At 39.5% G+C, this 25,886-nt stretch overlaps 1 protein-coding gene across 4 annotated transcripts in view; it reads left to right on the top strand.

Annotated features, from left to right (window-relative positions):
* Nucleotides 1–25,886, top strand: part of FBLN1 (fibulin 1) — an 84,254-nt gene that overhangs the window by 22,476 nt on the left and 35,892 nt on the right. For all 4 annotated transcript variants that reach the window (XM_074590407.1, XM_074590427.1, XM_074590417.1 and 1 more), the window contains exons 3-14: nucleotides 1,176–1,311; nucleotides 7,345–7,516; nucleotides 10,202–10,261; nucleotides 12,471–12,572; nucleotides 13,885–14,022; nucleotides 16,280–16,417; nucleotides 18,714–18,857; nucleotides 19,669–19,797; nucleotides 20,296–20,421; nucleotides 21,003–21,122; nucleotides 21,969–22,100; nucleotides 22,649–22,772. In XM_074590407.1, the coding sequence (XP_074446508.1) occupies nucleotides 1,176–1,311; nucleotides 7,345–7,516; nucleotides 10,202–10,261; nucleotides 12,471–12,572; nucleotides 13,885–14,022; nucleotides 16,280–16,417; nucleotides 18,714–18,857; nucleotides 19,669–19,797; nucleotides 20,296–20,421; nucleotides 21,003–21,122; nucleotides 21,969–22,100; nucleotides 22,649–22,772 (1,521 nt within the window). The remainder of the gene's footprint in view (nucleotides 1–1,175; nucleotides 1,312–7,344; nucleotides 7,517–10,201; nucleotides 10,262–12,470; nucleotides 12,573–13,884; nucleotides 14,023–16,279; nucleotides 16,418–18,713; nucleotides 18,858–19,668; nucleotides 19,798–20,295; nucleotides 20,422–21,002; nucleotides 21,123–21,968; nucleotides 22,101–22,648; nucleotides 22,773–25,886) is intronic.

Below are 25,886 nucleotides of genomic sequence, written 5' to 3'. Positions count from 1 at the left end.
CCTGTGGTGATGGGTATAAAAACGCATTTATAGGGTTTTTTCTGTGCATTTCATAGGGCTCTAATATATTGGTCTATGCCTTTTAGGTGCGCCTGTTTTACTATAAATAGACTTTATTAGCTTGGATTGCCTTTGGGATAGTTTCCTTTCGCCCTAGCAACTTGGGTAACATTATTCCTAGTGAAATTATCGCAAAACACATGGATATGTTTACATCCTTGTATGTGCAATCTGATTTGTTACTCTTCAACTTTTTTCCCTCTGTTTCCCAGTGTCTCTTACAGGTGGTAGTTGTGGAAGAGCCGTAAACTGCAAGCTCCGCCCACGATGCTACCCAACAAGGCAGAGCTGCGTGTAGAAACAGTGGAGAGAGGGGAGATACCCTCTTCAGTGGGCTTTGCATGCAAGCGACAGTAGCAACAGGAATGGAGGATTTTAAAGCCTCCTTTCACAGATTTTTTTTTTTTTTTTTTCCCATGGGAAGGAGTTTTAAATTTATTCACTGAAACAGAGATAAAACAGAATTATTTTATGAGCAGTGGAACTAACAAAGCTGAGTTTCCCGCAGATTTTGATCCTGTCTCCTCTCTGCACCTTCCTGCCCTGTAATACTCTTCTCTCCCTTGTCTTTCTTTGTCTCTTGCTTGCAATACACTCTATTTCTCGCTGTGACTTTCCTTGGTATCTTCAGTTCTCCCCGTATCTCTGGTTGTCCCACAGAGCAACAATCTGAGCTTCCTTCAACATGCTGTACCTGCCAGGGTAGGCTGGCCATGGGATTGCAGATTCTCACAATGCCTCAGGACTGGCTTCTCCCTTCCGTCAGTCAGAGCACCGATTTGGTTCTTGCCATCCTCTCTGCAGCCACCAGCTGTCACAAAATATGCAAGAATGCAAGTCCTGGAGACCTTGGGCCCTGTGGCAAACGTGGTTGAAGTTAGCCATTTGCTTAAAAAAATTGTTAGGACAGACTACAAGGTAGACAGGTAGTTAAACTGCATTAAACCTAGACATTCTGCCTACTTCTAGAGAATATTTTTTTACTGTGTAACTAAAATGGGTGCCCACAGGAACTTCTTTCCATGGCGCTAGTACAAGTGCTAATTGTCAAAACTTGGATTATCTGTTCTTGCCCTAAATATGACATTCTTCTATTGCTTCCATCCTTTTGTCAGCATGACTCAGGTACAGTGCTGCCGCAGCCAGTTGGAGAAGCAGTACTGTTCAGATGGGATTGAATTTGCCAATGTGCGTGAGGAGTGTGACTCAAATATTGGTGAAAATTCCACCTGCAAAGCTGAATACTTCAAGGTGAGCCATCAGAGCTATTCCTGTTCATCTTTTAAAAAATGGTATTGACTGTCTGGATTGGTGTTAAGGGTTGACCCTGAAGGTTGCTGTACTCAGTTTGTTGCACACAGACAGTTTTTTTCCCACCTACACCTCATGTCTCTGTTAAGGCTCGCCACTTCGTGCTTCTTTGAGAGAAACAGTTCCTCATTGAGTGAAGCAGACTGTCTCATTATATTTTAGCAGAGGTAGAGGGTAGAATGCAAAGGGGTGAAGAAGTCTTGAACAGGTAATTGGCTAGTAAACTACTTTGGCATGAAGAGAAGACATCAACGCCGTAGGAAGGGATGGGTGAGAAACTCAGATGCGTTTCAGACTTTAGCTTTCATTATACCCTCATGGCCTAAGGTCAAACTCAGTGGTTTTCAGTATTGGTGGTCCAAAAACATAGGACTGAAGTTAATCCTCTCAGTGTACTTATAATTCCAGCTTGTGTATGTGTCCTTAGTTAACATGGCTTTGATTTACAATTGAATGGAGACGTCTATAAGCTCGTGATAATAGCATTTGATATTAGAATAAAAATGCCTGTTGTTGGCATCTTTAATTAATCTGTGCCCTGCCCTCCACCTTTATTACTGCCTTTGTCTCTCATTTCTTGAAAGGGAGCATATTCATACCAGTCCGCAGAGTGCTTTTGGATGAAAGTTCCACCAGTAAGATCATGACCTTGACCATGACCCAGGCATGAACGGCTCTGGTCCTATTACAGATTTCTTTCAGTGGTGATGAAAATAGGTGACAATGATTTTAATTCTTCCCGTTGCTCAAAGATGCTGAATGCTCCAGTTCATTCAGTTAAAAAACTATCTACTATATAGAAGATGGCAGACGATGTCTGACTCACAGGTTTTATATGTCTTCAAAATGCTGGCTTGATCACGTTCCTGGCAGTAGGGTGTTGCTGATGCCAGGGCTGTGAAGTGATCCACGTTCTCGCTGTGAGTAGAAGAAAGGTAACATGATGATGAGGCTGGCGTTGTTGGGTTGTCACAAACTTGTCTGCATGTGCAGCGTGATTTTGTCCCACGGTGGAGCATGTTCCATAGAGGGGACATACCTCCCCTCTCGACCACGTCCAGGGTGTGCCCTCTCTTGGCATGGAGATTCCTCTCTGCAGCCTGTAGCACTAGAAGCATGTCCACCCCAATCTGGATGTGGCGTGAAAAAATATTTAGCCCTTTGTGTCAATACTTTGTGAAGGGCTGTGAACAGATGAACAAGGACCGAGATGGCGAGTACTCTGACATCACGTTTATAACAGCAGCGCTATTTTAAACACGTGCCATGGGACACCTTTTAAACAGAATGCAACTGTTCAAGGAAACCCACTTTCTCATTGATTGACTGATGTTTCCCTATGTGCGCCTGTCAGTATGAGGAAGAAGAAGAGTTAATGGTGTTGTTTTTTAAAATGGCCAGATTTCTTCAAAGATGGCAGGTTTTCGTGGTGACAGCTGTATCATTAAACAAAGTGGACTGGGCCTTGATCTCTGGCCCTGAGAATAAATGGCTCAGCACAGCTCATGTCACGCAACTGACGTCTTTCCCCTGCAAAACACAGTGCATGAGGGCAGTTGGGAACACTCGCTGGCCTGTGCTAACCCCAAATATGCTTCAGCATTGTCTGAGGGATGTTAATTGCCATTAGAGCTTGCTAATATTTAAACATTAGAGACGATTGCGGGACAATGCCTGACCGCATATTCTGTCCCTGTTTAATTTACTGGTATAAACACAGTCAGTGTTATTTCATCTTTGTGAGCCACGTTCTGCCCCTCCACTCCCTCATAGAAATATCCTACACCTAATAACTGTACTGAGGTACCTGTAGGAGTATCTTTGTAGATAACCTCTTTGATCCATGGTGGACACAGAGGATTTATGATCTAATATCAGTGAACAAGTATAATTTCTTTTGTTGAATACATTTTTAATCCGATGACCTTGAGACATACAGTTTATCTGGCAATTTTCTCCTGGTGTGGTAAACTTTTACATTCACACCAGCCCCATCTCACATGGGCTTGAATCTCATTTTGCCTAAGTTGGTTCATTTTATTTTAGCTTAGGTAGCATGGGAAATCTTTTGGATCCTCTTTGTCTCCTTCAAGGAAGCAGAAAGAATGATTTAGTAATTCAATTAGTAAGATTAATCACAGCACTTCACAGCAAATGAGGCAGCTAATCTTGCTTCTGAATCCAAAACTTGCGATTGGAAAGAAGATAAAAAGAGCATATTTTGAAAACACTTGCCTTAGCTTTTACGCTTAAAGGCAATAGGCATAGGTAATAATCAACATAATTTTACTCCTCTGTTTTCTTGGAAGCACAGATTTTCTTGCCTTGAAAAAAAGGATGCAAAATTCATCATTAATCTTTAAAATGTTTGTCAAAAGACAGTAATCAATTTCCAGATTTGTTCCTGATACAGGAGACGTTGAAATGTTTTTATTAAACTTTCTACCACAACAGCCCTGCAGAAGGGAGTACAGCTTCTAGAAATTTGGCCTTCTTTAAGGTGCTTGGACTTTTTCCCCAAAATTTGTCATAGGTGCTTTTTTTTTCCAAAGATCGAGATACGGCCTTATCTCCCCAGTTTTTTCAAGAATACTTTGGTTGTGTATATTAGGTGAGCACAAAGTTTTGTTGCTTTGAACTGTTGAAATATTCTTTATTTTTATTCAGATCTTCAAAAGTTCAGAAAAATTCTGCTATTTGTATTTTTTTCAGTCAATTTTTCTAGCTTGTGCTAGTTAGTCTGGATTTCAGCAAGTGAGAGACCTCTTGTGGACAGATACACAAAAGCAATGTTAATACACGGTTCACCCTTCCAGATCCGGTAACTTAAACGGAGGCATAAATAATAAAGAACTATTATAAAATCTAACTAATTAGGAGAGCTTATTGATTAAAGGAATTTCAGGTGCTTCCTAATCACACCAAAGATAGATCTTCAACACTTTCTCACATGTAATGATTTATTCCTTTATTCCTTACATCTTTATTCCTTTCTGTGAGGAGGCACGGTATAAGAGTAGTCAGGGGATCATAGGACTTCAAGTAGGACACAACTTTCTATCCAAAAGCAAAGATCAAGGCATGGCTTTGAAGCTGCATGGGCTTTTGCTAATAACAGGGGAGAGGCGAAGGAAAAAATGTTTGAGATTATTATCGGGATCACTTAAGAAGCAAAGGTTTCCAGGCAGTGAAAGTGTGTAATAACAACTCAATCATTAGGTTGTACCATCCATGAGGGCAGCGATGGTTCTAGCAAATGGGCGAATGGTCATCGCAGCATGCTTCCGGGAAGCTGGCAACCTTTGGAAAATGGCTACAAACACATCAAGAACTAATATGGAGTCTAGACTGCACTCCAGACTAAAGGATCAAAGTCTTTCAGAATAGGCTAACCCTGAAAAAATTAGCGTGAAAAAGGAAATGTTGAGATTAATCTTACCAGGATATTGATGTAATGACATACTGCTTTATGTCTCAGAATGCCAGAGTGCTCCGTGAACATGAGTTAAACTAGCCTTATACCATTCCACAGTGGGAGAACTGGAAGAAAAGGTGACTTTACAAGTTCACAGGTGAGGTATGTGGAGATGTATGCAGGTCTAGAGAGTCCTTGGTGTGCTCTGAGCACAAGGCCATTCATCAGCTTCGCCATCTTTTTTCTTTAGTTGAACAGGAAATGTTAGCCTTTAGGACTGCCAGTGCAGAATCTTCCAGGGTCAATCTTAAAGCCACTTACCATAAATATCAGTTAAGAAAACATTTGACACTTTCCATCTCTGGATCATTTTGGCTGTGGTATAGCAACATAAATTATTATCAAGATGTTAAATCAGGATGCATCATGCACAGGTAGAATAAATACAGGTTGGAACAAATGGTTCAATGCATTCAATTATGTTAAATGAAGATACAGTTTCTTACAGGCATTGCAAGACTTAGCAAGCTCTGTACTTGAAGATTCACATTAGCGGGAGACAGAGGTCTTTCAAGTTTTGGCTGAACCTGGAAGAAATAAAGAACATAAGGTTATTCAGCACTTCGAGAACAGCAAGATTGATGATTGCTCTTTAAAAAAAAAAAAAAATCCAGAGAAAGTCTGTAACTCCCATTTTGAGCATTGTGTGACAAGACAATGAAACAGATTGAGTCAATTCACATGCCTAACAGTAGAAGCCAGTGAGGATATCCAGAAGTATATAATGACAAAATTTGGCAAGGCATCAGCTGTCTTCAGTAACTTAAATAAGGTCTGGTTATCAAAAATACACAAGCTTAAGTCAAACAATGAATCTTCAGCTCAGTTTTCATTTCTGTCTTGTAGTTTATGGTTGTGAAAATTGGAAATCTAACAAAATTATAGACAGATGTTAAAAGCTTTGAGAAGGATGCCTCAGGAAAATGTTAGATGTGTTAGACAGAATAAATATTCAGAAATGTTGCAATTCTTGGAAGAGACTTCTAAAGTGATCCAGAAAAGCCAGAAAAGATGGAAATATCACAGACATACTAGTGATGAAATCAGAGCATCCGCCACTGTATGGAAGTAGTTGGAGAGCCACGTAAAAAAAAGGTAGTAGTGAGGAACCATCCCACCAAACAGCAGTTAATAAGGAAAAACGTGTATCTTAACATTATGGTGGGCGTGAAAACAACACCCCAGCACTGGCCAGGAGGGAAGAGTTCCTGCCATACAGCATTCTGCAGCAGGGAGAGGATTCAGTTGTGTATTTAAAGACAAAGTACAAAATATCATGCTTGCGTACTTCAAAATGCTATAAAGTAAAACGAGATTGAAGAAACAAGGAAAAAGGATTTTATTATTTTACTTCCACGCTGCTCTAGGTTTTAAAAGAACCTTTCATTGCAGTGTGGAGAGAGAAACATAAAGAATACCTTATAAGGGAAAGCTTATAATATAGGCAGGGGTATGCATCTCCCAGTAGTGAAAGAAATGTAATAGTTGCCTTCTTTTCAATAGGTGTGGTGCTTAAAGCACCAAATTACAGAAATGTAGTTCAATGTTTAGTTATTTTATATTCCATCTGCTCTGTTTAATGGCGCATGCTATTTTCTTCAAGCAAAATGAACAATAAAAGCTTAAATCTGCTTTTACATGACAGTAGCAATTGGCAGGCACCAGCTCCACAGAACCAAACATCTTCACTGCTTTCTAACCACAAGAAAGGAAAACGGAATAAATCATAGTGTCCCCTCAATTTGAAATTAAAAGGAAACCTCCATGGGATTAACTTGTCCTGTGTTCGCTTCTATGGTGTATTCCGGGGCTGTAGTTCAGAAGGTCTGGAAAACGCGGATCATGTTTCATTGCTGGAAGCCATGTCCAGACTGTGATGGTTTTAAATAGTGATTGACTTTATAGTCTGTTTTTCAGAGCAGAATACCTTCTCTTTATGACCTGTTAACACTAACCTTGGATGAATCATGTTTATTCACTTGTCTGTTAGTTCAGAGAGGGGTATTTTTTGCTGGGAAGTTGAGTAGGCAGTTACTTATCAACCGAGTCATGGACTTCATTGATCGTGTCCCAGTTTAATTGAACTGGACACAAAAGGGAAGCAGAGGTGTTAAGAGTTCCCACTGCTCGCTGGTGTTTGAAACAGGGCTATGCAGGCAGCCCAGCATGAGAGCCGTGAAACTCCATATACATACGTGGACCATTCTGGTTCTCCACATCACCCTGCACATGCATTCACGCATACACAAGATTTGTGAGAAATGGATCCAGGTTCTGTGCTTGGCTCTATGTAGGTCAGATGCAGAGCTCACTGAACTCAACTGCAGATTAAAATGTCTTTAAAAAAACATGAGTTCTTAAGGAGTTTGCAGAAAATATTTCATCAGTTTGCCAAGGTGAGATAACAGTATTGACGCTACTGACAAAATTTGCATTGAAGTGTTCAGGGTTAGGATTTGACCTTTTTTTCTTTTTTTCTTTTCTTTTTTTTTTAACAGGTATGTTGTTACTGTTGTTTGCTGGGAAAAGCTGCCCAAGTTCAAGGACAGAGTTGTGAACCCAACCCAAAGGTAGGATACCAGTGTGGAATTGTCTTCAGAGATTGCTGTGTGAAGGGTCAGGAAGGCATTGATGTGTCCATCAGCGATGATGCTCCTAAAAAGGAACAAGGTAATTTATGTTGCCAGTTATAAAAGAGTGAGACACAAAATTATATGGGATAGAAGGAGTGCCTGTACTTTAAATTATTTCTGTTGGAATTCTTCTAACTTGAGATCTCCTCTGAGTAATATAATGATGCATGTTTTGGAGCTCATTTTTTTTGGCTGGTGATAGCTGATATGTTGTATACCACAAAAGAAGGCTAAAAGAGCTGGAAAGTGGTCACTCAGTTCCTGGTGTGAGAACTTAACTATAAGACAGATTATTTTGGCTGCTAATGATCTGATCTTGGAAATTGAGTATAAGCTATTAATGTTTCATAGCATTTTGCCCACTGATAAATTCTTAATTAAAAAGAAAATCGAAAACTGATTCTTTTAATTAGATTTAAAAACCAGATGGCCTTTGCTAGCTCTGCAGAATTCAAATGTTGCCTTTTGTGTGAGAGGCAAATGCGCACAAACTGGGGGCGTTTGAAATGCCTGGACCGTCTGGGAACATTTCAGGGAAACATGGTATCTGCATTTCTTTCAACATTTTTGGAAGAGAGGTGAATCTAGATTGCAGCAGCTCCTGACACCCTTCTCCATACCTAGTCCATGGAGCTGAAGAGGATGAGTGTGGACACGCTGAACCTTACAGATCCAGGTGTTGGATTTTTTTGACTTTTTCACTTAGCAGACAGACCTGAAACTGCAGAAAAGTCACACTGTATAGTGTTGCCTCCTTCATGGGCAGTTGAGCACTGAAAACATGCAGTCTGGCTTGCAGAACACCATGGACAGACTTTGGGAGACTTAATCCTAATGAATCACTTAAACTCAAACTCAAACCCCACCACAAGAGCTTGCATTGGTCTGCATGAGCCAGTGTGTTATCAGACTTGTTTCTAATAACTTATGTCAGCCAAGTAATGTTTAGAAATGCCCTGCCAGTTTCTTCGCGTACCACTGTCTCAGCAGGGGAATTCCCCTTCTCCATTAGCACTGGCTGAAGTGACTGGACTGGTATATATTTTGTATGTAGACCACTCTGCTAATAGCAAAATTTGCAGGCTTGTGCATGGCATGAGAAATCTAGCAACACCTGAAAATCCAGAATTGTGAGCACAGCATACAGTATTTCCCCACTTACCCTTGTGGGCAAGTGGCACGCATAATAACCATTATGCATATATGGGGTTGTTCAGCCCGGAGAAGAGAAGGCTCCGGGGAGACCTTATAGCAGCCTTCCAGTACCTGAAGGGGGCCTAAAAGAAAGCTGGGGAGGGGCTGTTTGCAAGGGCATGGAGCGACAGGACGAGGGGCAATGGCTTTAAACTAGAGCAGGGTGGGTTTAGATTAGGCATTAGGAAGAAGTTCTTTACAATGAGAGTGGTGAGACACTGGAACAGGTTGCCCAGAGAGGTGGTGGAGGCCCCGTCCCTGGAGACATTCAAGGCCAGGCTTGATGAGGCTCTGAGCAACCTAATCTAGTTGAAGATGTCCCTGCTTACTGCAGGGGGATTGGACTAGATGACCTTTAAATGTCATCTAGTCCAACCCAACACATTCTATGATTCTATGAAATATCACTATTGACAATAAAAATTGCCTGTAGAAAGGCAAGGTAAGCAACATGAAGAGACAGCTGTGTTAGTCGTGAAGGGGAGATCAGTCTCCCTTTCGTGAGGCAGCTTTTTGGACTAGCACCCTGTGTTTGTGTTATGCAATAGCAAGGCATTCTGCTGCAGAGGGTAAGGCAAGCTGACTCCCTGTGTAGCGCTTTCTTAGTCACGTAAAGAGTAATCTCTGGTACTGTGACCCCAGAGACCTACAAAATCAGGCCAGGCTTGGGCAAAATGATTTCATTAGCTTCTGTGTGACCAACATGTACCCCTAGAACTCAGTGCACCAACCCAGCCTTGTGCCATTGCACAAAAACTTGCATTCCCATCTGTGATGTATTATTTGCTTGTAAGTGACCACCGGTTGAATAGGCTTATGGACGGTCACTGAAATAAGGCTAAGCTTCCTATTTAATAACCAGAGTGTTTAGAGATTGTGGTGGGATTGGAGGAAGTCCATTAGCTAGTCCTTTGGGCAAGCAATGGCTTCAGGCAGCGTATATATTCAGCCTTTATATGTCCTCCATGTGGAGAGAAAGAACTCTCAGGACACATGCATGTAGCAGAAGTACCGCTGATCAAATCTCTGCAAGTTAAGGTATATGAAGTACATTTGAAAGAATGCCATAAGAAGATGCCCAAAAGTTGGGTGTGGAGTTCTTTTTGGAATGAAGTCTAAATAAATAACTGAGGTTAATCTGATTTTCATTAAAACTAGGAGTACCCCAAGCTACTATAAAGTCAGTGGAAGCCAAGCATGCCTCAACAACATGTCTTATGAAAATGAGGTTAAGCTCTGTTTAAAAGCCTAATGTTAAGAACCTGCATTTGAAAATCTCAGCCCATATGTAATCTATGATCACAGTGTGATTTTCATATTGAATCAGTCAGATGGAAATTGCCCCATGGCCATGTGCATTTGAATGTCAAATTTAAGCATGAAATAGCTGTAAAATATGTAAATAATGCTCTTTAATTTTGTCCTGGTTTATCCAAAACCCTGTTCTGAGTCCCATTGCAAGCAGGCAACTTTTTACTGTGAGAAGAAAAGTGCTTTCTCTTCTAATGCCTATCTCTCCTCTTTTTAGTTGAAATTTCAAAGGAGGAACTAGACCAAGAAGATCCTTATCTGCATGATGGCTGCAGAGGTAAGTCAGGTGACTAGTCCTGTTAGCCAGCTCTTTTGTGATTGCCTCCAATAAAAGCGAAGCAAACTTAGATCTAGAGATTAGCCAAAAACTTTTGCCTAGGCTAGTTATGGGTAAAAATAACAGAATGAAGATCCTTTCTAAGAAATAATGGGCCATTATATGATGCCTCAATAGTTCTTAAATACAAGGGAGGTATTGTCTCCTATAGAGGAGTTTGTCTTACTCAACTGAAGCTTAGACTATACATTTAACTTCTATTTAACTTCCAGTGGGTAATACCTCAGAGGTGTTACTCATTGAACCCGTGGAGTACTCCAGATTCTTCAGAAGATGGGGATCCTATATTAAATATGTGCATTCTTTTATTCTCCTCTTGGGGTGATCAGGGTGATTAAATATGAAATGAAACTTGTTTCCTTTTGAGATGCATCACCTGAAAAAAAGGAAGAAAAGTGGCTATTGTCCTCATTAGTCAGGCTGTTCTGCCTCCTGGGAAGAATGTGTTACTGGAATATTGTTCTGATTTATTGCTTGTCACATGTGATTTACATGTCTATAAACTTAAAACAGCAGTGATTTATTATTTTCTACAAGCATTTCATAACTAAGTAATGTATTTAGGATAAAATCAATTTAATAGACTTATATTCCAGTTGAGAGATGATTTACTGTGCTGCATGTTGTATAGCTATTACACTCTAGAGAGGATGGAAATGTCTGCTAGGTCATTAGCTAGTCAAAGCCAACACTGGCTCTCCTCCTTGTCTCCAGCTGCTAATTACAAGAGATGACATCGAAAAATGTGTTATATATTTTCCTAGCATTATTTCTTTATGTAATCAGTTGTTGCATTCGTCAGTTAATCAGCTGCCTGCAAGAGATGGATTGGTATGACTAATTACAAATTAGAGTTTCTGTCTACAGTATATTTTCTGATAAACTTGGCATGCCAGAATTACTTGTGATTTTACAGTCTTCACAAGGGGAAACTTACATTTCCTAGGCAGTGGAACTTCCAGCAGTTTGTTACGGAGCACCTTCATGGTGTATGGGGAAATTAATTCTGTTGTTCCAACACCTCCACAATAGGATTCACTGCGGCTGACAGGAGCTCGCAGTATTAGTAGATGTTCGGAAAGTGTTAGCTGTTCATCTCAACCGCAAGACTATGGTTCCTTCTAATGTCATTTCCTTTCCCGGTACTGTGTACAGACCTGATTGTCTGTTGTGTATTAATGGCTCTGTCCTCATTAGAAGTTGTTGCACTTCAAAAAGTTATTTTAATTCACTCAAAAGTATTACAGCTGCATTTCCTGGAGATTGTGCTTATCTCAAACCTCTTTTTTTCTAATGCCTATCCAGCCATTCTGAAAAGTGGAAGAAGACAGGTTCTATTTGTACTAATATCAGTACTCTTTTGTACTAATATCAATGGTCTTACAACAAATAGTGGGAAGTATATAACTTTTTCTCTATTGTGAGAATATTAAATGTTTTTAATATTATTTTCAATAGGATTAGAAAAACTAAGTTTTCTTAATGATGAGCCAAATTTTTTGTAAATTTCCTATAGTATCCTCTCTTTCTGTCTGCCAGACTAACCCCAGCTCTCTTTCACATCCTTTGTGACTCCTGCACACACCTCACTAGCTCTTTAGTATCCCAATAGTAAGTCTTGGTTCCTTTAGGTTCTCTGAAGCCTTTGTCACCCACAATACCCTCTTCTCCCTTTTGTGTTTCCTGCCTCCTAAGTAGGAAAAGAGCACATGCTATAGCTAATTCAGGAGTATGGTCCTAACAATGATGGGCTAGAAATAAAGCCTAATGCAGTTAATAGTGAAAACGTTTCATTAACTTATGGTGATGCATCTTGTCTTCCTTATTTTATAGTAATCACCATACAAAGTTTTAACTTCCTAGCCAAAATGTCTGAGCTCATCAGCATTTTCCCTTCAACTTCTAACAATGATGAGCTATGACTGACTCCTTAATTTACTTCCTTCTTGTATTCATTTTTAGAGCTAAAAGAATCCAGTGATTCTAAACACTTCTTTCAGTATTTAGTCCTTTCCTTCTTTTCTGTATGTGTGTGTTTAGTTATCTGCTTTTCTAAATAAATCAGTAAACATCCTGTAAATGAATGGTTTGTTTCAGTTCCTGTGAAAAGCCTCTTTATTGTATAAGACTTGTTAAAATATCCAATTAGGTGGTGGTCCCTGCTCTCAGCAGTGCAGAGACACAGGATCCAGTTACGTCTGCTCCTGCTTTGTTGGGTATCAGCTTCAACCAGATGGTGTCAACTGTGAAGGTAAAAGAAAGAAAACCATTGCCTTGGTTATCTACATCCTTGTTTTGAAAGAGCAAGAAGAGATAAAAAAAGATGGAGACAGAAGAGATCAGAATAAGCTTAGGCCAGCTGGGGAAAGAGTTGAGATAATAAAAAAGTTGATTTAAATGGTGTCTTGGAATAAGAGTTGTGGGAAGATGGAGTTAAGAAAGAATTAGTAGAAGAGACTGATTTAGAGTGGAGAAGAGACAGAAGTTCTTGAATTTATTGTTGTGAATAAAACCAAAATAAAATACCTATTCTCTTTTATAATAGTAGGTAGTAATTGATAAGGCAGATGAAGTAGAATAAGATTCTTCAGCTTGTTAAGGAGACAACTGACAGAAAGCATGAAAGTTTTGGATATGGTGAGTCAAGGGGGAAGAGCTGTTAAGTTTCTCCCAGAAGAAGAACTAAAGGAACATAAAATGAAATGGTCTGGAATAGAGCTCATCACCCTTGGCTTCAGACATGTGCAATGTAGATATTTGCTTTTGAGCTAGTCAGCCTGGGCTCCTTTTGTTGTTAACTGAGAGAAACAAGCACTTCCAGGGCACAGTTCATCTTGCCTGTTCTGCGTAGCTATTCTAGGATGAAAAACATTACTCTTCAGGAGTGCCTTTTTCTGTCGTTGACTGAAAAGGGAGTCTAGGTAAGTATCTCGGATACAAACTTCACAATATAAATTAAATATTGATGATTGGACAGACTAACACCAACCTAGTGTGAAATATAAAAAGAAAGAACTTTTACATTTGATACACATGGATGCCAAATTTTCGTATGCATTCAAAGAGAAAATGAAAACAATCACAAAAGAAATGTCTATCAGTAGCTATAAAGTAGAAAGTTGCAACTTGTGGCTTGGGGAGTGCCTAAGCCATATGTTGGTGGGAGGCAGAAGCAAGGGAAGGATTTCTGAAAGTTTCCCTCATTAATATAGTCACTATAATCATCTGCTGCTGGTCTCAATCAGATGACGTTGGCCCTTTGCTGTCACTCAGCACAACTTCTTCCTTTCTTATGTAAGGTGAATCAGCAGTCATAAGCCATGTTACCAACGGGGTCAAAATGTCTTTACTGGTTGATGCTCTGACAACAGAGATGAGTAGCCACGTTGTGGGTGGGTGAGTGTGAGGCCAAATCCACACTGTTCATTCTGTGCTGATGCTCAAAGTAATGACTGGTTGGAGGTGTGCCCACAGCTAGCCTTTGACCTCATCTCTTTTCAGTGATTTCATGTTTCTTATTTACTCTTTTTTTTTTTTTCCCCAAATCATTTTGCATATTCTAGATATTAATGAGTGTATCACTGGGACACACAGCTGTGGGATTGGACAAACCTGTGTCAATACATTAGGATCCTTTCGCTGTCAGCGGGACACGAGCTGTGGAACTGGTTATGAACTAACGGATGACAGTCGTTGCAAAGGTATGTCTTGTGCAGAGAAACTGAAGTCTTCCGGACTTAAGTAAAAAAAATAAGTACATTGTCATGTCATACTCTTTTACTTTTGGTAAATACACGTGTAAGCTGTAGTTACACAGGGACGCACAGACAGTGCTAGTTCTTCCGAGACCGTAGTTTCCCACCTGTCACCTTGCAGATACCAGATCAGACTGTCTATGGACTGCTACAAAGACTTCCAGGAGAGATAACTAAGTTTATTTTACACTAGCAATTTGTGTTGTGTGGTAGGATCTGGTCTGGGGACTGAAGCAGCTGATTTTGAAGGCCTAGCACTCACGCTATACACATTTTCCTGGTGTTTACTTCTGGCTAGCTCTAGTCTGATCCTGTGAATTGGTCGCTTGTTAGTGAGTAGAGTGTTTAAGTCCTGCTCCTGGAGCATGTCTAATGGTTTAGTTTCACCTGAAAGAATCAAGTTTGCGCATTCTGGAGTGTGAAATGAAGTGTTGCAAGTGGAGTGACCAAGTGATTCAATTTGAAAATGCTAAGGTAGATGCATCATTTAAAAAAGTAAGCCTTTATCCTCAGGAGGTTTAAATTTGTTACAAAGGGATTAATTTCATTCTTAAGGATTTAAAAATGGAAAAGGATTAAAACCAGTGTCCTTGACTATGTTTGAACACAAAGTTAATAGTCTTTTTTTTTTTTTTTACTAAAGCAATGACTGATTTCAAGTTGCATCTAGCTCAAAGTATGCTGTTATGTGCATCCATAACTTCACCTGACATGCTACCTTCACAGAGATAGAGATTAGCATCAAACTCCATTTGAATGTGGAATTGGTTTCCACTATGAGAAAGTCTGTTCCCTCAGACCTTAGAGTTGTTTATAAACAGACTGATTTCATTCCACTGAGCAAATTAACTTAAGCAAAATTCTGGGTAAGGTTTTATTGTAGGAACTGATCAGTGATGAATAACAGATTGAATGAAAAAGCTGACGAACCAACTCCAACGCAAAACCTGTAGAACATGCAGACAATGTTTTTCAAAGTATCATGGCCTAACTTTGATTTCTTTGAAGTAAAGTTTCTGCTGATTTGAATGACATCAGATTTAGGCCAACAAACAAATAGCTTACCAGCAAGTATTAACAATCTTTCTCTGGTGGAAAAAAAGGAGTACAGACAGTAAATTATGCATGCCGTTAATGTTAGAAATTTCTTATTTGGATAAGATATGTTAATAATGTTAATTATTAATGTTATGTTCATAGTGATGAAAATAGAAAATGAATACTCTTCATGTATGATTTTTAAATGCCAAGTAAAATGACTGAGTTGTGCAACATGTAGAACCCAGCTGAACCCAATGCAGTATTAACCCATCCTAAAATTAAAACGGGCTCCACAATCATTATTTAAGTCTCACAAAGCTCAAGGGATAAGCAGTTGCATCTACTATTGTGTCAGCTGCATAAATGGAAAAGCTGAGGCATCCTATTGCTAGAAAGTTTCTGTATTTTAATAGCTTTAGGAGATTTAATCCCATCGCAAGGTGGCAAACATTAAATTTTAGTTGCTTTTACGTGGACAGGGCTACATTCATGAATGAAGCTCCGTTAGCCCTTGTCTGCTTTATGCCTTGTCTCCCTTATGTCTCTGAAACATAATATATTCACAAATACTTATTGTCTATTCTGAACTGGAACGGAATATTAAAATGAGCAGAAATCATATTTATGTGCATTTTAAAGCACAATAATGCAAGGATATTGCAAGCCTTAATATGGATGAGAATCAAGGCCGATTAATTCCCTTATGAAAGAAATGAACAATGTCTGCATTGGATCTAAGGCTAAGATTAAAGTTGCACTTGGACATGTAATTAAATCTTGCTGACTTCAAAGCTGGGCCCACGTACGAGCACACTGCTGAATCAAGGCTGAACACTGCTGAACATGATGCTTCAAGTGCTCTATAATTTGGAATCATTTAGTTGTGAGAGCTAAACTTGTAAAGCATAATAGTCATACTCGCCCCTATATATAATGTTCATGATGAAATAATAAAAAAACCTTAACTTATTCTACCTGCTTTTACTGAGATTCTGAGGTAGTAAGTCAGGTTGATCCTGGGTCCTGCATTGAATTGCATGAAGGTATGTGGAGGATTAATCTGTGTGACTTTTTAAACTATGTCTTATGTTTTAGGTGTGATGTGAAAGCTTCTGTCAAACTCCTGCTAATGATTTTTTTTTTTTTTTTTGTGATGTACCAGATATTGACGAATGTGAGACTGGTACTCATAACTGCCCCCCCGATTTTATCTGTCAGAATACTCCAGGATCTTTCCGTTGCCGACCCAAGCTACAGTGCATGAATGGGTTTATACAAGATGCGCTAGGCAACTGTATTGGTAAGACATATTCTTATCTCAGTGAATGCTTAAGTGAGATAAGTTGTAGTTTCACTGGGTGATTTCTGAGCTTCTCAAGTTATTCCTTTTGCATGTATGCATTGTTCTGCTATGTGTTTTTTCTGCTCCTTTAAAGGCAGGCTTGGTCCTGCAGGTAAGATTTACAGATGAAAAACCATTTAAATAAAAGACTTAAATACTAGATCTCTATTTTTAATGAGATTTGGTTACCTAAGGCACTTAGCTGCATTTGAACATTTCCCCTAAGTCTTTGGGCATTTTATCGGAAACAAAATTTGCAAAAAATTTGTGATGTGTTTTATCTCCCTCTATCCGAAAGGTTTTAGCTAAAGGTTAGTATAAAAAGCTGTAATTTATGACATCCTGTGTAACACGCTTTGTTGTTGTTAGTATACGTGGGTTTACAGGTATGTAGGTCTTTCCAGACCTGTCTCCCGTTAGTTATAGCCTATCAAGAATCTTATATTTATGAGAATGATGGGCCAGTTATAACACACTGTGGAGGGGAGTTTTATTTTAAAGGCTGATTACAATCTGTCGGGCTAATGCCTTGTTTCCAAGACTCCTACAAAACAGAATTATAACCTTTATATAAATATGTTAGAATTACTGGTTTCCAGCAGACTCTAAATGGAATTGTCTAATGTGACCTACAAATCTATCAGTTATTCCCTTGAGTAGTGTTTTCAAGTCTCAACTTAACTTTGAATTTCCCCATCGGCGTAGCGTGTCTTGGACTTGTGGAACTGGCTGAGCGGCAGCAGCTGCCAAGTCTGGCTCACTGTCAACCCCTCGATCTCCTGACCATATCATACCCTGTAGTGCCGAAATCTGACACTGGAAACACTGAGACTGAAAAAAAAATTTGCAGCTTTTAAAATGAAGGGGGGCAGCGCTTGCACACAACAAACGCTTTGAAGACTTCTATCTGCCATAGCTAGTATCAGGTCCGTGGCAGTTAGTAGCTAGCTTGTCTTCACTGACATTAGTAAAGTCCCATCAATTTGCAGCAGCAATAGTTATGTCCCCTAAAATGCATTTGCTCAAAATATTTACCAAAACAATTTCACAGGCTGATTTTACACACTGAACAAAATGCTGCCCTTTGGGTTGAGGGGAAGAAGTATGAAAACTTTCCTGTCTTTCCAGTGTCTTTGTAAGTAGAAAATTTTACACTTTAGTGAGCTGGGATAGGCCTGACTGAAATGTTTCACGTTATACTATGTTCCCTTCCCCATCTTCAGGCAGACAACATTTTGCAAGCTGGATGCTCTACTTAATACCATATCATACCGTACCAACTGGAAAACAGTAACTATTCAACAGTTAACAGTACCACTGTGTAAAATGATGATAATATCCCAGTGAAACAGTTGGGAAAATTTTAGGCAGAGAAGTACTGATGTGAAGCTGGGCTTTGCTGAAGCTTATGGGACGCAAGCCCATACATTCAAACCCTGCTGCTCCTGCAAACTGTCAGATTTTAGTTACATTAACATTGCCAGGTAGCCAAGGCTGCCTCAGTAGCTACCGATTCCCAACTCTGAAGTTCCTTTCCCTCAAACTAATAGCACATGATAACCTTGCATAACAGTGAGCTCCTTACCTTCTTGGCTAGATACACCGTACCAGCTCATACAGCTTAGTCTCATCTCATTACATTTTCTGAGATTTTATTTTACAGCAGGTTCTTACTAGGCAAAGAATATCTTTGTCACAAAGTGATATGATGTCCGGTTTGTAAAAAAACAGACACATGTTTGATGGATGATAGAGGGCTGTATAGTCTTGTCAATATATAATTCAGATTCTTATGTGTTTACATGGACCACTTACCGAAAGACAAGGTAAGGTATTCATGGCGAATACCTGTGAGAAGCAGTTTATCTCTCTGTAAAAATGGAGTCAGACTGCAGCATAACTGGTTGAGCTGGTGAACTGAATTGTTGATCATCTCTTTGTAGGTTTAGGGAAGACTTTTAAAGGGCTTTAAACAAATGCAAGTTCTATACCCGATTTCCTCTGCTTTTCAGTGGGATCTGGGTGTCTCATACCTCTCCCGATCTTCACCCTTAGATCTTCACCCTTACACCCTTCACCTTATATCGGTAAAGCTAAATGGCACAAATAGTTGTATTCTCCCATGGGCAGAACTTTTCAGTCTCTGAAGGATTATGTCAGGATGTAATCCTCTGAAGGATTACACAAGGAAAGCATCTTACCTTAAACATCTTCAGGCAGCAGATGGTTACACTGACTTCTTGTGCCCTTGTAGATATCAATGAATGCCTGAGCACCAACATGCCATGCCCAGCTGGACAGATATGTATTAACACTGATGGCTCGTACACCTGCCAGCGAATCTCACCCAGCTGTGGCCGAGGTTATCATCTCAATGAAGATGGAACTAGATGCGTAGGTAAGTAAGTTTGGAAGAAAAAAACCGTTGGAAGAAAATAAGTCACATCTATTGTTTACGTAGACCAATTTCTTGCACTTTGCCCAAGTTTTTCTCATTCCCACAGTCAATTCCTGATCCTGTTCTTTCCCTCATGGCAGTCCCAACAAGTGAAGAATGACAAGGATCCACTCTTTGCCCTTCATATAACTCATGAAACCCTGTATTCTAAGAAGAGGAGATATTATAATCACCCCCAAAAAATACCATTGTCTGTGACTATATTATTGTATTGGAATAATACTGTGTGGTCTCAAACCTCCCCAATACAGAGGTATAACACAAGGCCCACATAATGTCCCACAGAAGCCATTCAAGTGTTGAAAGGCATATATGCCATTGGCTGGCTTTTAGCTAAGGTGGCTTTTGCAAAGAGAGGTATTTTTGCATGTGTTTTCAATTTTTGTAAATGGCTTATCAAAGCACTACAGACTGTGGGTCTCTGGCATCTTACTCTAGCTGAAGATCTGATCCATAAATATGGGGTGTGCATCATAAAACAATTTTGCACCTGATTTCCTCCAGAGACTGATTTCCTGATTCCTTTTCCCTCCCAAGTCCATCAAGATTAACAGGACACCCAAGATAACCTGTTTCAGCTTGGATTTATGACTCTGATCTTATGGAAGCTGAGAGCTAGATCAAAATCTTGCTTTCTGTTTCAAAACACTTTATAACTACTAGGGGTCATAGAAATATGTTAAGATGTTGCTCTTCTCTCAACTGGCATGCTCAGAAGTGTACTTTCAATCATTTCTCTCCTTTTTTTTAGATGTGGATGAGTGCTCATCCTCTAATCAGCCTTGTGGAGAAGGACATGTTTGTATAAATGCCCCAGGCAATTACCGTTGTGAGTGCAAATCTGGCTATTCTTTTGATGTCATCAGTAGAACTTGTATCGGTAAGTTGCACCTATCGACTTAAATACATGCAGCCATGGCATTGTGAAAAATGATCCTGTGTAAATAATGTTATTGCTCTCTGCATAACCTCTTTCATCTGAATGTAAAATTGACTACTATGTTATTTGTATAAATCTAATACCATATTAAAGAGCTGCTGGTACTTCAAAGGAAGCTGTATTAGTATTGTCAATGTGTTATCTGTTATCCTGTTAAAAGGTAAGATTATGAGAGTGTGTGTAATTGTTTTCTGTGATATTTTTATATGCACCTACAGCAAAACATTCCTTTGGAAGATCAAAGCAACTTTCTTCTTTATAGATCTAATTCAATTATGCACGGGGTGCTTCTAAATGAGCATTTTGAGCAAGTCCTTTCCTCTCTAGTATGAAATTTAGATCTGAAAAATAAAACTTTTATGACCACATTCTTGTCCAGACTACTACTGCAGTGAAGCCAGCAAATATGTAGACCTCTGTATATATTTATCATTGCAGATATCAATGAATGCAGACGCTATCCAGGCCGCCTTTGTGCTCACAAGTGTGAGAATACTCCTGGCTCCTATTACTGCACATGTACCATGGGATTCAAACTTTCAACTGATGGCAGGTCGTGTGAAGGTATGTCTGTCATATGCTTTGGTCATAAAGTGTGAGATACAGCTTGTTGCTATTTAGCTATTTCTGTTTGATTTTAGCTTGTAAGACTGCACTGGAACGGCATGAGAAATCAACCCAGTGTGGTCTCTCTGATTACATGAAAGCTGTTATGATTAATCAAGACCATGGTAGCCCACAGTTCCAGTATATTGCCCTTTGGTGGAATCACACAGAAGTGTATGGTTCTGCATTTGCTGTATTTTGAAGGGTGATTCAGGTACATCAGGTTCAAGGCCTTCAAAACCAGCCTTGCTGGTATCCAGATATAAAAATGCAAGTGTGGTCCTAAGGACTTCCTCCAAGTCACACACCTTGAAGAACAATGGGAAATAATGGCACACTGCAGATTAACCTATACTGCCAGACTTTGTTGAGAGTAACACACCCAAAGCCCCCCTATTTTCCAGCTTACTCAGTGACATGCATACCATCCTTTTTTAATGAAAAAAAAATTGTCTTCCAAACTTTTGCCTTATTCCTGTAATAGGAGTGACGAACATAGCAAGAAATTGGGGATTCAGGTGTATAATTTTGTGTTTCAGATTTAAATGAGTGTGAGAGCAGCCCCTGTAGTCAAGAGTGTGCCAACGTGTATGGCTCCTATCAGTGTTACTGCCGCCGTGGCTTTCAACTCAGTGACATAGATGGGATTTCATGTGAAGGTAAGCATAATCGATTTGCAGCTCGAGGATGAGTGATCATTTCTTATTCTCACTGTAACATGCATGAACAGTTCCATGGACCTGTAATTGTTTCCTTTTAACGTGTGAGTCTCTTTGGTATTTTCCTGTGAAACTATGAAACTGTATTTAATGAAGGTCTCCACCCATGTCCTAGGCTAGAAATAGCTCTACTTGTGTGGTGTCAGTTTTGCTGTTTACACTGAATTGTAGCTTGGCATACTTCTGTAACTTGCCAGAAATGTTTTGGGTTTGTTTTTTTTTTTTTTCTGAGGAGCTAACAGAATTTCTAGTCTTCAGCAAGTGAAAATACAAACACATTTATGTTACATATGTAAGATATAATATTGCTAGGTAGTATTTTATATATCCTCTTTTTGTGGCTGGTTCTGAACTAATGTGTAAGTAGGAGGATGTGGGTGTGATCTCATGGACAAGATCTTCAATTTTGACTTAGGTTTCAAGAACTTACTAGACCGTAAGGCCTTAGGCAGAACACTTCATCTCGGTTTCCTTTTTGAAAGAACAGGGATAAAACTATTCCTCTCCCTTTCGTAAAGTACTACGATACATGTCACTGTAAAGTGTTTGCTCTTATCCATTTACTTTATCTCTTGGGCCCTTGTATTGCTTTTTGTTTTCTTCACACCTCCATTTATTCCTGGCAGCCTTTATTGACTAGAGCCACCCCTATCTGATGCACCTTTTCCTTGGCCAGCAATTAGAATCATGAAATTGTATTTGAAGCTCGCAGTGGGAGCACCGTATGTGTGCACTTGTTTGAATGTCATGAACATATAGTAAATCAGTGGTGTTTTCTTCTTGCAGATATCGATGAATGTGCTTTACCTACTGGAGGGCATATCTGTTCCTTTCGATGTGTTAATATTCCCGGGAGCTTTCAATGTACTTGTCCCTCCACTGGTTACAGGTTGGCACCCAATGCACGCAACTGCCAAGGTGAGTTCAATAACTGTAGGGAGACTTGACTGGATTGTGGACTTGTAAAAAATTTCTAGCAAGTTTTTATGTTTAAGAATCTGTCTTTCCTACAACAATATAGGTAAAGCAGTAAACATCAGCTTGAAATCTGAAGAAACCAGTATTTTATAATAAATATACAGGAAATTTCTCTTATAATCTATAGAATGCAGTGGAGAATATTTTTTTATAACATTATTAAAGAATTCTACCAAATTCTGAAGATTCCCACTGCGAAATGGCATGAGTTAGTTTAGCCATTAAAATGAAATATCATGCCATAAACATTTCAGCAAATATTTAGGTCTTGTCCACTTAGTGGCACTGCTGCTCTTCCTTATCCTATTCTTGCCTGTTTGGGTTAGTTTTCGTCTTTTTTTGTTCTCCTGCCCTCCCCTTCCAATGCTGTAACAATGTTTAATTGCATCCCATGTTCTGTAGTACCTAATATGATACTTTCATCATCTGGCACCTGCAAGTAGAGAAAAGGCATGTGTTTAATCCACTCACCTTTTTCCATTTGGCAGATATCGATGAGTGTGTTGCAGAAAGCCACAACTGCTCTTTCAATGAGACCTGCTTCAACATCCAGGGGGGCTTTCGCTGTCTGTCTTTGGAATGTCCAGAAAATTACCGCAAGTCGGGAGATACGTAAGTACTTTCTTTTTCAAGGTTGAACAGGTTTTTGGTGACGTGATCTCCTTTATGTCATGCCACTGCCGAATGAATACATAATGGATTCTGGCAAACATATACTTTGTTGGTAGGCCTACCCTGTATTTTGCACACACAGGTCTGGTCCCTTTCTCATGCTCCTGTTTCAGTCTAAGGAAAAAGTATTCCCTTAAAAAATGCCACATGTCAGTGGTTTGCATCCTAATGATCTCTAGAGCCATAAGCTGACGTTCTCTCTTGGGCTACCTTGCAGGCATCCTGTTAGGAGGGTCACATTCAGCTTCAAAGTTCTGACTTTCACTTCCTTTCACACGTAGTCTTTCCTTACTATTATACTCCAACGGAAGGGTTATTTTTAGCTCCCTCTCTGAAGTCTTACCAGTGCTGTTGCAAAGCATTGCAAGAATGTCTTACTACTTAGAATGTCTTCCCCAATTCCACCTCTGTTAAAAAAGCTGGGAATCCTAGCAAGGGTGATACATTAGCTGTTGCCCATGTACCTAGCTCAGAGAAAGTTTGTGCATTCAGGTGTTGAAAATACAGTATGGGAGAGGGGCAGCTGGCAACTCATTTATACCCATCAAATGGTGGTAGAAAAGTGCAGAAGTTGTTGCAAAATTTCAGTCGCGTAGCTGGAGTTTATGGCTGATGCGGATGAGTGCTTTTTCCTCCCGCCCTGTGGCTTTATGGCCACCCTGTACTCCTGCGATTCTTCCAAAGGCTGCTCCATGGTCCCCCGCCATGTACCCCATACCCAGGTAGGCGTACGGTCCACATTTGTCATCAGCCTGCTATTGCTTTTCACAGCCAGTGTTCATATACCCACCATCTTTTAGATAAAATTGAGTACTCTGTGCCTCCTCCGTACAATGAAGCCAACGCTGATCTTCATCGGAGGGACTCTGTGGGGATTAGTTAGTCTCCATTTAAACCTTTAGCTGTGAAATGCCATATAAGTGGCACAGCAGAAGTATTTGATGAGAATGCTGTAGAGGGAGTTCAAGGTATAAAACCAGATATTTATAAAACACGCTTGTATTCTGAGAAGTGTCAATAATAATTAAACTTCAAATTATATTTGTCACATCAATAAACAAGCAGTGCCTTGGGATGCAGATGTTCTCTTTATTTGTAATATTGTGGGTTCATTTGCATCCTAATTCAAAAAAGTCATTTGCAATGGGACACTAAGCAGAATTAGCAGATTTCTACTTTTATGGACATCCCTGAGTTACAAAGTTCAGTTTATAAAATATGCATCGCACACACGCATTCCACTTCATATTCTTTCTTATCTATATTTCTATGCATGTGTTGAAATTAATGGCTATTTGAGATGTAAGGGATCTTTTGGGGAAGGAGTAGAATGTCTGAATAGTTTTTCTGTGTCTGGGTTGTTGGGGCCTTGTAATGGCTTACTCTGCCTAACTTGAACAGACTCATAGGGAGAGATTCTTCTGATGTGCTAGGGCTATAATTAGGCTATGAGTCAGACACAAATCCTGCAGCTGCTCAGCGAAGTTCTAATTATTTTAATTCCTTGAGTTATTATCTTGTTGGATTTATTAGGTTTTCCCCTCTCAACAGCTACAGACACAGTTACTAAATTTATTGTCGAAAATGCGTTTGCATAAAACAGAGAATATGAGTTCATTGTCTTTATTGCAAAAAGTCCAAGTTAGTTCAATAGGGAGATAGGTACTCATACTTAGCCAGTATACAAGTATTATACCAACATGCCGGTATCAGAGTTTAGGTAGTGGGTTACCTTGTGGCCATTGGGGAACAGTTCCATAAGACAACTCTTTAGCAGCCTTTTGATATCCAAACTAATTTACACGTTCTTGAATCACTTATTTTTGGTGTATATAACCCATCATAGCTGATAGCTAGCATATCTTCATTAGCTTTTGCATGATAATGACATTAAATCACTATTTCACCCAACCTTGTGCCAGGACTCTAAAATCAAAACAGTTGGCTTCTCATAACATCGTATCTATTACAGATACCATTTTCCTCTCCTTTTTATTCAAAACACATTCCAGTTTCACCAACTTGGCACGTCATAAGAAAGACAACACATTTTCCATTCTCATCAAGTTGGCACTTTATGGGATTTTTTTTACCCTATTCTCCAATATTTTCTTTGGAACAGCTATAATTTCATAGGCCTCATTCCTGCAAATCCAAGTTTGTTCATTCTTATTTTTCCTTAAAATCCTTACGTACAAGCAAGAGCCCTCAGTGACCCAGAAGCTTCCTTACCTAATACCTTTGAAGGAAAGATTTTTGCGTGACTGTTGCAGTGGTGATTGTCATCAGGTGAAATAATCGCAGGATCGTCCCATGCTACAGGCTGAAAGCTCAGGGCGCTGTATAGATACTCTGAGCTTCAGGAGCAAACAGCCTGTGTAACCTTCCCCAAAGACCAGCAAAGTGCCTGGCATGGTCTGATCCTTAATGGTAACAATTTTATTGAAGGTCTTATCTCTTTTGCTTAAATTCTGCATTTTTTTAAAACTTGATCAGCCTATAGGCTTGGTATTTTTCCAAGGATAATTAAGATCTACTGCTGCTCACAATAGGACTTAACTTGCTGTACTGCCTTGCCAAACACTTTTTGTTTTCAAATTGCATAACAATTAAATTCTCTTTATGCGACACTGAAGTCAAACATTTGTAATATTTAAGCCAAGAAAAATAGTAGAAAAGATAAAGAAGTGGTTATGGCGGTGTGTCAGAAATGTGTGCTGCACTGAGCCAGACTGGGAAATATTTTTATATTCTAGACATGTCTGCGTATTATTAAGATTGCCTGTCGCTTCTCGTTATAAGGACCTGTTTTTAACTGCTTAGAATTTTGCCAAAACATAACCAACGGCTGAAATTTTACATGCCAGGTGTCTGACTCAGGCTTAAGTGTTGGCAAATTTCAGCCAAAGCAGTTTACTCATTTCCAAGTGTGTGTTTAAGACATTTTGATGATTTTTTTTTTCTTTTAACAGTTGTCTGTCATGTTTTGCAGTAGAGATCTGAAATTCGTTAGATTACTTTTGCGCTTTTTGTCATCCTTTCCAAAACCCTCTG

The sequence above is a fragment of the Larus michahellis genome, chromosome 1 (genome assembly GCF_964199755.1).
Source record: "Larus michahellis chromosome 1, bLarMic1.1, whole genome shotgun sequence".
In the NCBI taxonomy this organism is placed as follows: Eukaryota; Metazoa; Chordata; class Aves; order Charadriiformes; family Laridae; genus Larus; species Larus michahellis.
Note: the sequence above shows the minus strand (reverse complement) of the source record. Positions and strands in the feature narration are given on the sequence as shown.